Source organism: Chiloscyllium plagiosum, chromosome 30, assembly GCF_004010195.1.
Source record: "Chiloscyllium plagiosum isolate BGI_BamShark_2017 chromosome 30, ASM401019v2, whole genome shotgun sequence".
Taxonomy (NCBI): domain Eukaryota; kingdom Metazoa; phylum Chordata; class Chondrichthyes; order Orectolobiformes; family Hemiscylliidae; genus Chiloscyllium; species Chiloscyllium plagiosum.
In genome coordinates, this window is record NC_057739.1 from 5,784,923 (window position 1) to 5,800,677 (window position 15,755).

General features: G+C 41.7%; 1 protein-coding gene across 1 annotated transcript in view; it reads right to left on the reverse strand.

Moving 5' to 3' along the window:
- LOC122564603 (FK506-binding protein 15-like) overlaps nt 1-15,489 on the reverse strand; it is a 28,105-nt gene extending 12,616 nt beyond the window's left edge. Inside the window, exons 1-8 of the mRNA XM_043719691.1 lie at nt 15,400-15,489; nt 14,777-14,893; nt 7,425-7,533; nt 6,944-7,038; nt 3,759-3,861; nt 3,336-3,445; nt 1,589-1,693; nt 458-552 (exon numbers count right to left, since the gene is read on the reverse strand). Of these exons, the coding sequence (XP_043575626.1) occupies nt 458-552; nt 1,589-1,693; nt 3,336-3,445; nt 3,759-3,861; nt 6,944-7,038; nt 7,425-7,533; nt 14,777-14,893; nt 15,400-15,474 (809 nt within the window). The 5' untranslated portion in view covers nt 15,475-15,489. The remainder of the gene's footprint in view (nt 1-457; nt 553-1,588; nt 1,694-3,335; nt 3,446-3,758; nt 3,862-6,943; nt 7,039-7,424; nt 7,534-14,776; nt 14,894-15,399) is intronic.
- Nucleotides 15,490-15,755: the final 266 nt, after the last annotated feature.

Sequence of the window (15,755 nt, forward strand, 5' to 3'; positions counted from 1 at the left end):
CATCCAACACCTTTGTCAGTCTCCAGGTCCCTTGCTTACCTCCCTAATCCCTTGCTTCTCATCCAGGTCCCATTCAGTATCTATCTCCTGAAGCCTCCAAGTTCCCTCAGCCTAACCATTATGCCCCCACGACGTGTCAACTTCTCTTGCACCTGTTCAGCCCCTCTCCAGGTCCCCTCATACCCTCACCCAGCCCACTTTTCTGCACTAATTTACTCCATTGCTGCATCTATTTGTTGCAATGCACCCTGCACCTGAGAACAATCCTCAAAAGATAAGTGGAAGACTCTCTCTTTGACATGAGGTGGAAACAAATTTCAACTAGATTGAAAGAGTCAGGCTGCTGATTTAAAATAAAAATGCTCATTTGAAACCAAGGACTGATCTTGGATGCCACTCATTCCTTTAATTCCCCTCGCGTCACCGGGATCCAAAAGGTTTTGTTCCTCTGCAGTACCTTTGGTTTCTCTGGATTAGGTCACTGATCTTCCCATTCTGCTCTTCAATTCGACTGCTTTTCTCAAACACTTCCTGTTTCAGCCTCTCATTCTCCTGCATAAGAAAAAGCAAACAAAACATAAGCATATAGAAATACTACACACTCACTGGGGGATGAGAGTGTCCATTAACATGCGAAGCGAAGCAACAAGATTACTGGCTAATAACACAAATGAGAAAATAGTCCCCTTGGACAGAATGCCACCGACTATTAACATTCTGGATTAGTGGTGCTGGAAGAGCACAGCAGTTCAGGCAGCATCCGAGAAGCAGTAAAATCGACGTTTCGGGCAAAAGCCCTTCATCAGGAATAAAGGCAGAGAGCCTGAAGCGTGGAGAGATAAGCTAGAGGAGGGTGGGGGTGGGGAGAGAGTGGCATAGAGTACAATAGGTCAGTGGGGGTGAGGGAGCAGCGGTGAAGGAGGCCCAGGACCTCCATGTCCTCGGCAGAGTGGGAGGGGGAGTTGAAATGTTGGGCCACAGGGCGGTGTGGTTGATTGGTGGGGGTGTCCCGGAGATGATCCCTAAAGCGCTGTACTAGGAGGTGTCCAGTCAGTTTGTTATTGTGCTTTAGTAAAATGTCTGGGCACAGTGACAGCATAAGTGCTTTGTAACATGCAAAGGAAAACAGCACCAGCGTTGGTTTCCACTATATAGATGCACCAGGATAGAGGGGGAGTGGTCATAAACACATTCAGAAGATCACGTCGATTGCGAAAATACTCAAGGTCCTTGCCACTATATATTATTAACTCTACATACAATCCACAATGGCCAATCATAAACAACACTACTTGGAGGTAGAATACCAAAATGTAAATAAGGCCACATGATAATCTAATTTGAAACACAAGCTACTGCAAAATTTACAGAAACAAGGTGCACAATGGATGGCCAAGATTAAGATTAATGCTAATAATACAATGCCACAGAGAATGACAGCAAATCAACTCCAACAGGAGGTCTCTCCTATCAAAAAAAAAAGCCAAATTCTCATTGCTTGTCATTCTATTCGAGGTAACTTGGAAATTAAAAATCTCTATAGCATCTTCTCCACAACCTAACATCTAGACACACTAACTGCACTTACCTGGATAATTCTCTGGATGTTATGCATGATCATGCTGGTTTCCATTGTTACTGATGAAATGCCAGGAAATGAGGGCCCATTTACATGTTTCTGCAAGTCATCAACCTGCAACATGGAAGGATGACCATCAGCCATAGCTGCCCAAGGTGATGCACATGTAAGAACTCATGTGTTTTCCCCTTTGGACTATAAAATAAAAATGCACGTTGTCATATAAAAGCAACAGGAGTGTTTTCTTTGGAACTTGGTCAAGTGGAATTTCACACTTTAACGATGTAAGTGTATGTTACTTTCTGGAGGAGTGAGGAGGATACTTTACAAGACAGAGTAGAAAGCGAGGGCTGGAGATCAGAGTCGAGAGTGTGGCACTAGAAAAGTGCAGCAGGCAGCACCTGAGAGCAGGAGAATCGACGTTGCGGCCATAAGCCCTTGATTCCTAATGAAGAGCTTATGCCCGAAACATCAATTCTCCTGCTCCCAGATGTTGCCTGACCTGCTGCACTTTTCCAGCAACACACTCTCGAGCAGAACCAGGAGTCCATGTTCAGAAAAAACTGCCTCACGGCTGCCTGTTGAATTTGCCACACTGCAGTTTCACAGAGCTGTAAGGCAGTACACCGAGAGACATCCAGATCCTGAAAGCAAAATGAAAAACACCTCTTTCTTTCCACTCTGAAAGAATAAAAAATATCCAGCAACACTCAAGAAAATATCACAGAAGACCTAGGTTCACTTCATTAGCTATTAAATCGAAGATCAATCTCTCTGTGGGCAACACAGTCACTATTGCCAAAAATCAGAAGAATTCTGACAAAGACATTGCATCCTTGCAGAGTGGTTACTGATCTACATAATTGTTTCTCCCTTAATTTTCCCACCGTTCTATTTGTGTTAAACTGTCTCTTATTTGTGAGTGGGTGGGTGCGTTTGGGGTTTTAAAGGGTTATAGCTTTAATCGCATAACAGTAAAATAGTTTTTACCATTTGTTAAAGAAGTTTATTTACAGTAAATAATTATTTCCTGTTCATGAATAAACCTGCTGTGAAGTACTTTTTGCTGAATAGCAATCCTCAGGCAAATTCCTCATATGAGAGGTTTAATTGGATAATTACACATTTGTGATGGCTTGCGACGCAGTGCCCTCTTCCCACTCACATTGTGACGCACATTTGAGCTATCCCATCTGCAGCATCACTCTTGCAATGTTCTACCAAGCTTGTATATCCCTGACTCTGCACCTGAATTCCAAGTGCCTATATTTTTGTGATAACCCTTGAATCAGTAACAGCTGTCGGCAGATCATTTGGCTCTGGACACTGCAAAACACAAGCCCGATTTCATCTCCCTCCTCCCCCCCCCCAAATTTATTTTTAAAACTTCAATTCATAGGTCATGGAAATTTTTAAAAAATTATTTCATGGGATGTGAGTCTCTGGAAAGGTCAGCATTTGATGTTCATCCGCACTGGCCCTCAAGGTGGTGACGAGCCATCTGGTGAAGGTGCCCCCACTGTGCTCAAGGCAAGGTGTTCTGGGATTTTCAACCAACAATAAAAGGGACAGCAAAACAGTTGGCATCTGTGGGGAATATTCAATGACTGCAGCAAGAAAATGTGAACATCAATGATCATACGAGCTAATTTAGACGATATCTGTAGCTGATAGCATTATTAGTGCTCACTGGCCTCTGAGTAGTTGATTCAGTGTTCGGAAACAAGCCAGACCAAAGATTCCAACAGCAACCCACCTTAAGAGAAAGCTGGTCAATTTTATCAGACGCCTTACTGATAGCCAATCGAATCTCAGTGTTATGCTGGCGTGCCTCTGTCATCATAAAGGAAGTGACATCTCCAGCAGCTATTAAAACACAAAGAAGCAGCACAACAATATACACAGTGTTGAAATATTTTGCTTGGAACAACAGTTTTTTTTAAACTAATATGCTACGCAACTACTTCACCCACCTGCTGCTCAACAAACTGGAAAATTAACACTAGAATTACAAACTAAGCAAGTGTCTACAAAACTGGAAAAAGGATATTTGGCAAGTACCAACTACTAGACTGCAAATACAGACTCTCAATTTAAGATTCTTTCCAGAAGCTTAACATTAACCAAAAAATGTAACAAGATTAGCATAATGTCTGGTACAATTCCAGCATGCATATACCTTGATACTGGTGTGCCTGGGCTGGGTACATTGGTGCAACTGTCTGAATCTGAGTCTGCGCAGCATGACCTTGTGGGTAACCATAGGATATCCCTGCATATGGCTGAATGAGAGAAAAGATTAACAAGACAAAGGAGTTGTTTACATTGAAACAAAATCCTCAAAATTTCCTTTAGTTTCAATCCATCAGCCACAAATGCTAACTTCACTGCTCTTCCTTAGCTGGACAGATAGCATCCTTTTTACTTTTCTAACCAGTGTCCAGGATCAGGTAGTGACCATGCTCAAGTGAACAGGTTACTCCACTGCAGATTCACTTCGTGGATGAAGCCATTTTCTATTGTTAGGTAAATTGCAGTATTGTGCTTATCAACAGAGTAACACCAGGAATAGACCAACAATGAGCAAAGAGTGTAGAAACATTGGTCCTATTAAGAATGCTTTAAATCAAATGATATGAGCAACAGAGAAAATGCTCGCACTTCCCTCTAACATTCTCCAGCTCTATAACAGCCCCCCCCCATTTGCATTGGCTTGGTGTAAAATCTTGTTCGACAGGAGTCTGTAGATTTTTTGGAAAATGGAGACTTTCAGTGTTTCTAATCATGATTCTGGGAAAATGACACCAGTTTGTCAATCTGCTCATGCACAGATAAATGCAGCAAGCCAGAAGTTACCAGTGATCTCCTGTTCATCCACGAGATATTCAATTTTTATATTCTTGAAAATGGAAATCAATTATGAAAATGACGCAAAATGTCACTCTTTATTGAGGTTTGAAAAAAAATCACATTTAATGAGATGTAACTCTTAAAAAGGCAGGCTCAGACATCATTACTGAACAGCTGAAAAACTAATTTCATCATTGCGGAATCTCAAATTTCTCCACTCCGTTAGATATCAATTTCAGCTTCTACTTTAACCCCTTGTGTCTATTCAGTCTAAAGTTTTTTTGAGCGTCAGCTACAGCAAGTTGGTAAAACTTGCTCCTTAGTCACAAAGGTTCCAGGTTCAAGTCCTATGCTGGGGCTTCAGCACAGACCTCAAGATCAATGCTCCAACGTAGTAGTCAGATAGTACTGAGCTGCCAGAAGTGCCATCTTTAGAGAGAGATGTTAAAGAAGGCCACACATGCCAGCTATCATGGATGCAGAGTATTATCCAAAGCACTACTTTGGAGCATTGACCTTAAGTTTTGTGCTTGAGCCCAAATGGGACTTGAACCTGGAACTTTGAGACTCATAGGACAAAGTGTCATTGCTGACAATCACAAACAAGGTGAAGATTGAACATACACAACAGGTTAAAGTAGAAGCTGAAATATTATGAACCTTAAAAAGGAAATTGAAAACCTAACGGAATGGAGAAATTTGAGATTCCACAAATATACAGTATATTTATACTTATCAGTTCATCATGAAATCTGATTACTGCATTGCTGTTAACAAGTGCTGGTTATGTGCAACCTGGCTACTGTGCTCACTGTATAACAATAGCGAAGATACTTGGAAAGTAATTAATTGGCTGTCAAGTGCGTACAGATATCCATTGGTCCCAAATAGCCCTCCACAATTTCTGTGAAATGATAAAAAGTGAATGATAAAACATGCTTGCTATTTGCTGGCTTGATGTCAAGAGAATTCTCCATTGTGACAGGTCTCAGTCAGCTGATAACCATACCATAAAGCTTTGCATCAAAAATGTTAACAGTCTGAGTCATAAAGATGTACAGCAAGGAAATAGACCCTTCAGTCCAACTTTCCCATGCCAACCAGATATTCTAAATTAATTTAGTCCCATTTGCCAGTATTGGTCTGCATCCTTCCAAACCCTTCCTATCCATATACCTATCCAAATGCCTTTTAATGCTACAATTGTACTAGCCTCCACCACTTCCTCTGGCAGCTCATTCCAAACAAACACCATCCTCTGCATGAAAAGGTTGCCCCTTAGATCTCTTTTATATCTTTCCCCTCCCACCCTAAACTTATGCCCTCTAGTTCTGGATTCTCCCACCCCAGGGAAGAGAGTTTTGTCTATTTATCATATCCATGCCCCTCATGATTTTATAAACCTCTATAAGGTCACCCTTCAGCCTCCGATGCTCCAGGGAAAACAGCCCCAGCCTGTTCAGCCTCTCCCTGTAGCTCAAACCCTCCAAACCTGGCAACATCTTTGCAAATCTTTTCTGAACCCTTTCAAGTTTCACAATATCCTTCAGATAGGTGGGAGACCAGAATTGCAGGCAATATTCCAATAGTGCCCTAACCAATGTCCTGTACAGCCGCAACATGACCTGCCAACTCCTGTACTCAATACTCTGATGAATAAAGGCAAATAAATATCAAACGCCTTCTTCACTATCCTCTCTACCTGTGATTCCACTTTCAAGGAGCTATGAACCTGCACTCCAAGGTCTCGTTGTTCAGCAACACTCCTGAGGACCTTACCATTCAGTGTACAAGTCCTGCCCTGATTTGCCTTTCCAAAATGCAGCACCTCACAATTATCTAAATTAAACCCTACCTGCCACTCCTCAGCCTATTGGCCCATCTGATCAAGATCCTGTTGTACTCTGAGGTAACCTTATTCGCTGTCCACTATACCACCAATTTTGGTATCATCTGCAAACTTACTAACTATACTTCCTATGTTCACATCCAAATCATTTACAAAAATGATGAAAAGCAGTGGACCCAGCACAGATACTTGTGGCACTCCACTGGTCACAGGCCTCCAGTCTGAAAAGCAACCATCCACCACCTTCTACCTTCGAGCCAGTTCTGTATCCAAATGACAAGTTCTCCCTGGATTCCATGTGATCTAACCTAGCTAACCAGTCTACCACTAGGAACCTTGTTTAACATCTTACTGAAGTCCATGTAGATCATGTCCAGTGCTCTGCCCTCATCAATCCTCTTTGTTTCTTCTTCAAAAAACTCAATCAACTTTGAGAGACATGACTTCCCACATACAAAGCGATGTTACACAAACATCCAATACACAGTGGAAGGTTCATTCGGGCAAATTCCACTCAAACATTCAGGCAGGAAAAAGTCTGGATCACCGAATGTGAATTGCAGACAAACCTCGGCATTCCAAATTACATGAAGGCTGAAATTGGCAAGTTTTGCCCCTTACCTCCCCCTGTTGAATCTAACTAGATGGAAGATATTTCAGTGTACCTGGAAGGTCTGCCCACTGCCAGCCAGTCCTTGTTGTGCAGAAAGTGTGACTGGCAATAGTGCGGCAGAGGAGGATGCATGCATGGAAACAGGCGCTGTCAATACAGAAAAAAAAAAGGCAAAGTATGACAATTCAGAAAATAACTTCCTGCAAGGAATGACAAATAGATGAGTAGTGTAAAATGCAAAATTAGACTGGCGAATGTTTGAGAACTAGCTTTTTTGTAGTGAGTAGGCAGCTAGTGTGGCAGGATTCCACATAGAACGAGGGATATCTCATGTTCACTCTCCAGCCTATAGAGAGATCACAACTGCCACATTAGCAATAGTGGCTTTACAACAGATCGAGGCACCAAGCAAACCCCAAGGATTTATGATTCAAGAGTTGTGCATTTCCCAAGTTAATTAATTCTTCAGAGTGACACAAAATAAAGCAAAATTGGGAATGAGAGGGTCAAGGTAAACTGAACAGAGACTCTACCTGGTGCTGGCTGCTGTGGAGGCAGATTGTGAACAGGATGTGCAGTGTGCTGAACCGATGATGGGGCAGGAGATGGAGCAGCATGTGGGGTGCCCTTCAATGAATGATCCTGTGGGATTGATACAGGACATTAAGGAGATGGCGGGTGAAGAAAATCAAAACAAGAACAAGTGCTCAGCCGTAATCACCCATGCCAGCTTGCAACAACTCAATACCCAATGCAGAGGTGATACCTGATGCATGGAGATACAGATGTTCAAGGTTAAACAAACGGGACCTCTTCACATCTTAAATAAATCCTTATGACTGGAGAGAGAGTAAGGAACTAAATATGAAAAGCTTTCAGATCAGAATTTAACAACCTAGGTCTGAGGATAGCAAGGACAAACTAATTTACATAATGCCTTTTACATAAAACAGTCATCATTTTCAGTTTAGAGGTCTAATCAAAAGAATACATGGAGACTAATAAGGAGCTCAAAGAAAGGGTGACCAGCTTAGGCAAAGATGGCTGAAAAATAAAAGGATGGTCAAAAAAAAAGGAAGTTAAGTGATATATAGGTTTAGGCAAGGAATGTGCCCTTGGTACATAATGGCTGCACAACAGGAAAGAACAAGAGTCATGAAGAGTTTGGCATGAATGGAGCTGGCATGCTGATATGATTAGAGGAGACTGCGACTTTGGGAAGAAAAGAGTCAAGAAGAAATTTAAAATAAGAATTTACAAATGAGTAGTTGAAAAGCCAAGGAGGATAGGAGTGGTGAGTGATAAAACTTGGCTCATGCAAGTATTTTAAGCTGCAGTGGAGTACACAAGGGGAGTGCACAAGTTTCAGAAGTGAGATAACAAGAGTCCAGAGACAGTATATTCCAGTTAGGGTGAAAGGAAAGGCTTGTAGGTGTAGAGAAAGCTGGATGACTAGAGACATTAAGTTTTTGGTTAAGTAAAGAAGGAAGCATATGTTAGGTACAGACAGCAGAGAGCAAGTGAATCCTTAGAGTATAAAGGCAGTAGGAGTATACTTAAGAGGAAAATCAGGAGGGGAAAAATGGGACATGAGATAGCTTTGGCAAATAAGGTTAAGGAGAATCCAGAGGGTTTTTACAAATACATTAAGGACAAAAGGGTAACGAGGGAGGGAATAGGGCCTCTCAAAGATGAGCAAGGCGGCCTTTGTTTGGAGCTGCAGGAGGTCGGGGAGATACTAAACGAGTGTTTTGCATCAGTGTTTACTGTGGAGAAGGACATGGAAGATATAGAATGTGGGGAAATACATGGTGACATCTCTAAAAATGCCCATATTACCCAGTGGAGCTGGATGCCTTGAAACGCATAAAAGTGAATAAATCCCGAGGCCCTGATCAAGTGTACCTTACAACTCTGGGGGAAGCTAGGGAAGAAGTGATTGCTGAGCCCCTTGCTGAGATATTTGTATCATCAATAGTCACAGGTGAGGTACCGGAAAACTGGAGTTTTGCAGTGCCACTGTTTAAAAAAGGTGGTAAGGACAAGCCGGGGAACTATAGACCAGTGAGCCTGACAACAGTGGTGGGCACGTTGTTGAAGGGAATCCTGAGGGACAGGAGGTACATGTATTTGGAAAGGCAAGGACTGATTAAGGATAGTCAGCATGGCTTTGTGCATGGAAAATGAATTCTCACAAACTTGATTGAGGTTTTTTGCAGTAGTAACAAAGAGGATTGATGACGGCTGAGGCTGAGAGATGTCAGAGGCTGAGAGGTGACCTTACAGAGGTTTATAAAATCATGAGGGGCATGGATAGGAAAAATAGACTAAGTCTTTTCCCTGAGGTGGGGGTAGTCCAGAACTAGAGAGCATAGGTTTAGGGTGAAAGGGGAAGGATATAAAAGGGGCCCCAAGGGGCAACGTTTTCATGCAGAGGGTGTTAAGTGTATGGAATGAGTGCCAGGGGAAGCAGTGGAAGCTGGTGCAATTACAGCATTTAAAAGGCATCTTTATGGATATATGAATAGGAAGGGTTGAGAGAGAAATGGGCCAAATGCTAGCAAATGGGACCAGATTAATTTAAGATATCTAGTCAGCATGGACGAGTTGGACGAAAAGTCTGTTTCCATGCTGTACATGGACCTATGACCACAACCAAAGCATAACAGGGCAGCCTGGGGAACATTGGAGCAATTGAGTCCAAAGATGACAAGATGAGGGTTGCATGAGCAGATGGACTGGATGAGATATGGAGAAATTTGAGAATTAGGAAAGGATAAAAGAGGCGATGTATTTAGAAATTAAACTTGGTGACTGCTGTATCCTGCTGGTTCCAAATAGGTTCGTTCAGCCCTAGACAGTGGCCAGGGAGAGTGATGGAATGGTTGGTATGCAATCTAGGAAGGTCTGGCAAAAGGAAAGCAGGTTGGGGGTTGTTGTTGGGAAAAGACAAAATCAGTGTAATAATAAGAAAGATATTGTTAGAGGAAATCTTGACGTCAAATCAGCCTGGGTGGTACCAAGAAACAACAAGGAGCAGAAAACATTAGCGGTCATTGTTGACTGGTCTCCAAACAGTGCTGATTATGTCGGGATTGGGAATAAATAGGAAATTAGAGGTGCGTGCAACAAAGGTGTAACAGTCATCATGGCTATTTTTAATTTGCATTCAAATAGGGCAAACTACATTAGCTACTGAGTAGCAGATGCATTCCTGGAGTGTGTACAAGAATTCTTTAAAGACCAGTACAATGAAGAACCAACGAAGGGGAAACAGGCTATCCTAGATTTGGTTTTGTGAAATAACAAGGGATATTTTAACAATTTTGTTGAGTGCCCTTTGGCTTGTGGGGAGGGGGGGGTGGAGAAGAGGGGGCAGGAGAACTGACCAGAATTCTTCAAGATAGAAATTGAAATTGTTCAATCTGAACCTAACTAAACAAACATATGAGGGACAAGTTAGCTGTGATACAATGAAGTTATGCAGCCTAAGGCATGACAGTAGGTAGGGAGTTAGTGTAGAAGAATAATGCATGCATTAAAATAGTTATTTACATTCCTTCTGGACAAGAGAACACAACAGGAAATGTGGCCAAACTACAACATGCAAAAGTAAATTTAGAACAGTTTTAGACCTATAAAGAGAAGTCATAGAAAACTACTAGAAAAAGTAGCAAATCTGAGCACAGGGGAACACTCAAGATTCAGCAAAGCAGGACTAAGAGATTGATGAAAAGGGGAAAAGTTGCCATACGAGAGTAAAATTGTAAGAGTGGACTGAGAGAGCTTTGACATGTGCAAAAGAGAGAAACAGAATAGGACAAACAAATATAGGCCCCTTACAAACTGAAATGGAACGAAAGAAGAAGAATGAGGAAATGGTACAACAATTATTAACTGCTATATAGATAATAGAACAGTACAGCACAGTACAGGCCCTTCAGCCCTCGCTGTTGTACCGACCTTTTAACCTAATCTAAGATCAAACTAACCTACATACGCTTCATTTTACTATCATCCATTTGCCTACCCAAGAGTCACTTAAATGTCCCTAATGTCTCTGACTCTACCACCACTGCAGCAATGCATTCCACACACTGGTAAAGAACATACCTCTGACATCTCCCCTCAATCTTCTTCCAATCACCTTAAAATTATGCCCCCTTGCGATAGCCATTTCCTTCCTGGGAAAGTCTCTGGCTATCCACTCGATCTAGCCTCTCAACATCTTGTACACCTCGACCAAGTCATCTCTCATCCTTCTTCGCTCCAATGAGAAAAGGCCCACCTCCCTCAACCTTTCTTCATAAGACATGCCCTCCAGTCCAGTCAGCATCCTGGTAAATCTCCTCTGCACCCTCTCTAAAGCTTCCACATCCTTCCGAAAATGAGGCGACCAGAACTGAACACAATATTCCAAGTGTGGTCTAACCAGGGTTTTATGAAGCTCCAGCATAATTTTGTGTCTCTTAAACTCAATCCCCCTGCTAATGAAAGCCAACACGCTATATGCCTTCTTAACAACCCTATCAACCTGGGTGGCAGCTTTGCGGGATCAATGGACATGGACCTCAAGACACCTCTGTTTATCCACACTGCCAAGAATCCTGCTTTGCTGAATTCGGAATGTTCCCGTGCTCAGATATGCTACTTTTTCTCGTAATTTTCTGTGACTTCGCTTTAGATCTAATACTGTTCTTAATTTATTTTGCTCACTTCGTGCTTTTCCATGTTGAACTCCATCTGCCACTTTGCCACCCAGCTCTGCATCCTGTCAGTCAATGTTCAGTTACAACCTACAGCACTCTACACTATCCATCACTCCACCAACCTTCGTGTCATCAGCAAACTTACTAACCAACTCTTCCACTTCCTCATCCAAGTCATTTATAAAAATCACAAACAGCAGTGGTCCCAGAACAGATACCTACAGAACATAACTGGTCACGAAGCTCCAGGCTGAATACTTCCCATGTACTACCACCCTCGGTCTTCAGAAAGTCAAATTTACATGTCTCCTCACTTTCTGAATGAGCCTACCATCGGGAAACTTATCAAACTAAGTTTTAGTTCTGTCTCCAAAGACGACACCACAAATAATTTCCCAGAAGTTCCATGGAAGCAAGTGCCTCTTGGCAAGTAAAAGTGAATGATGTTTAAGGGCATTAGGCCAAAAAATTAGTTCTACAGAAATTAATGGAACTGAAAGCAGATAAATCCCAGGTCTGATAATATAGATCCCAAAAGGTGCTAAAGGTGGAGGCCTTGGAAGTAGTGAATTTGTTGGTGGTCATCTTCCAAAATCCTGCCAATTATGGAAGAGATTGGAGCTTCACTTGTAGCTTCACTTTTTTTTAAAAAGGAAATGAGGGAGAAAACCAGGAATTACAAACTCATTTGTCCAGCATCAGTAGCAGGGAAATGCTGGAGTCTATTTAAAGGATTTGATAACATGACACAACAAGTTTCTATTAGCATTTTCCAAGTCAACACTGATTTATGAAAAGTAAAGAGTGCTTGACAAATCTTTCTTTTCTGAGGACATTATGTGAGAGAAGCGATCATGGTTAATTGGATTTTCAGAAAGCTTTCGATGAAGTCCCACCTAAGAGGTTGGTGTCCAAACGCAAATAAAATGCATTTGTTGGTAGTATAATGACTGCTTTAGATTGAGAATTAGACAAGATACAGAGTGGGGGGTGGTGATGTGGGCTCTGCAGGGACCAGTGCTCAGGCCCCAGCTGTGCATAACCTATCAGATTTGGACGACAGAGCCAAAGTAATATTCCTAAATTTGCTGATGACACATAACGTAATGTGAGTTAGAGTGAGAGCATTCAAAGAGGCTTCAAGGTAACTTCGACAAGTTGACAGAGTAGCCAAATGCATGGCAGATACAACATAATATAAATAAATTTTCACTTAGGTAGGAAGAAGAGTCTGGCAGAGTATTATTGAACTGATGGATTGGGCAATGTTGAGATGAAAAAGGGACCTGGAAGTCCCTGTACACTAGTGACTGCAAACAGACAGCTGGGTATAGCAAACAGTTAAGGCAAATGGTACGTTGACCTTCATTGCAAGACTGTTTCAGTACAGGAAGTTTTACTGAAGGTGTACAAGGCCTTGGTAAAATCACACCTGGTATACCGTTTGCATTTGTGGTCCCCTTACCCAAAAAGATACATTTGTTCTTGAGGGACTGCAAGAGAGACTAACTCCTGGGATGGCAGGTTTGTTGTACAATAGAAAAAAAGACATGATCAATTGAGTCTGCATTAACTGCAGCTGAGAAGAATCAGGGGAAATCTCGTTGAAAAGTGTAAAATTCTGAGAGGGCTGAACCAACTGGACGCAGGGATGATGTTTTCTTCAGCTGCGGATCCAAAACAAGTTCTCAGTGTCTCAGAATTTGCAGTGGACCATTCTGGATTACGACTAGGAGAATTTTTTTCAGTGGTGACCCTGTGAAATTCTAAACCACGAAAGGCTGTGGGGGCAAGGTCACTGAATATATTTAACAGAAAGAGATTTCTAGAGGCTAAAATGTGTGAAGATGTATGGAGAGAAAGCAAGTGTATGACTTTGAGATGGAACATCAGCTATAAGCATATTGAATGACGGAGCAGGCTTGATGGGCTGAATGGCTTCCTCCTGCTTCCATATTCTCTGTTTAGAGCTTTTATATAAAGGATGAAAGTGATCTGTACCATATGCTCTTTACCTATAGGAAAATGTTGCATGTGGCCGTGTGTCAGTTTGTTTTATGGATTCAAAGCATTTTAGTTTTTAAATGGGGTAGGGAAACCAGTTACTGAACACCAGAGTTTATGAAGTCCCCGACAACAGAACTCACTGACATGAGCTATGTTTCTTCCCACTCCTCCACAAAATACATTCCATGTTAGATGTGAAATACAATTTCTTTTAAACAGCACATTTGCCATAAGAAATAACCAAGGAGATATTTGAAATGTAGATATATGAAAAAAATTTTGTTCAGTAATTTACTTTTGCTTTTGGACAGCTAGATACGTCTATCAAGGTTTAGGATAGCAGGCTCATAGAGTTAGACAATGTTTACACTGAATCACTCACACCGTTCATCACTAATTTAGATTTGGATATTATTGAAATGTGGACATACATGTGAATTTAGATGCTCGGTCATTATTGCCCATCACTAAGTGCCCAGAGGGCAGATAAGAGTCAACCACATTGCTGTGTGGTCTGGGTAACCAGATAAGGCAAGGTTGGCAGATGATATTAGTGAGCCACCTGACAATCAACATGGTCAGAATTAGGCTAGTATTTGATTCCAGATTTTTGAAATGTAATTCACATTTCAACATCTTCCATGGTGGGATTCAAATTCCTGCCCCCAGAACATTAACCTGGCCTTCTAGTTTCCTAGCCCAGTGATAGCACCACAACGCCACCACCAACCCTCTCACTCATATGAACTGTTATGTGCATGCATCTGTTTTATTACATGGTAATCAACTGCAAAGTGAACTGTAGCAATCCAAATTTTAAGCGCTTTGGTTACAACAACCAACTTGCATATAAAAGCAGATACAAGAGAACAAATATCTCGTAATTTAAACCAGAAGGCTGCATTTGTTGACGCCATTTGCCATGCGCACTATTCCCTGCAAATACCCCAACACCGATCCATTTCCCCACCCCTCTGCTCGCATCCCTCCCTATCCCATTCCCTCCCCACAAGGCTCATCAGTTCTCTCTCTTCCACTTCCTCCATTTGGCTTAGAACCAAACAGAACCAAAAAACTTATTCAGTACAAAAATTAGATTAATTGAAATATTGCAGAGTGAATAAAACAGATGAAAATAGAGAAAGGCATGGGCCTTGCCAAATTTTTACCTCAAGCTCTGAGTCACTGGAGTCAGGTTGTGCAGAGAGCGTTCCTGTGAGAAATGGCATTGGCTGACCCATCTTCGCCATTCGAGAAATCAACTTGGCTTTCGTGGTGTCTGGATTCTAGGGGAAAACAAAATACAATGATTGGCTGCAACGGTAAGCAAAAGCAAGAAAATGGTAACTCTCTCAATTCCCTTTTATTTCAGAGGCTGAACTCAATTGCGTAGCATTAACTATCGAGAGTTCAATTTGACACAGGGATATAAATGTGGACTCAGCCAGCCATGAAATCCACAGTCTCAGAAACATGGCTGCACATGTCCAATATTATGAAGTAGTTTATCACACATTCACATGTTTATTTAATAAGTTCCTATTCTCAACATTTCAGAAAGACAAGGAGGAATTAGGGCTGTGTGTATCTCTTCCATGCATTACAATTGATCAACGATAGATGACATCAGGAACTGGTTGCCTGATTCATTTTCAATTCAAGATTCACACAGGAAGTAAAAGCAGATGAGGGGGAAATAGAATTACAATAACCAAAAAGAAAAATGGAAAGACAACTTGAATAGTAAGCAGAGGTCACTGCGCAACAACAATAAAGCAGAGTTCTTACTTACAGCCAACGTGTCACTCAGTGAATTTGACTTTGACCGCACCACAGGCTCCCTGAAAAGCATAATTATTTTGTTCATTAACAGCTGAAGGATAAACCCATTTCCTTCTTTATCTCCAAAATTATTTTTGATAATTCAGCACGTCAAAAACATCAGAGAGTTCCTCTCTTAAATAGTTATCAGGCATTAAGTCTCAAAACTCCCCACTTTAAGTCTTACCAAATGCATCCACAGAGGGTGCAGTGTACAACACAGTGAAGTTGGACACAAACAGATTCTACTTGATAGTTGAGTTCAATATGGGGGCACCAACGTCAAAAGTCTGGATGCAGTAAAACGTTTCATAACGTGTGCATCAC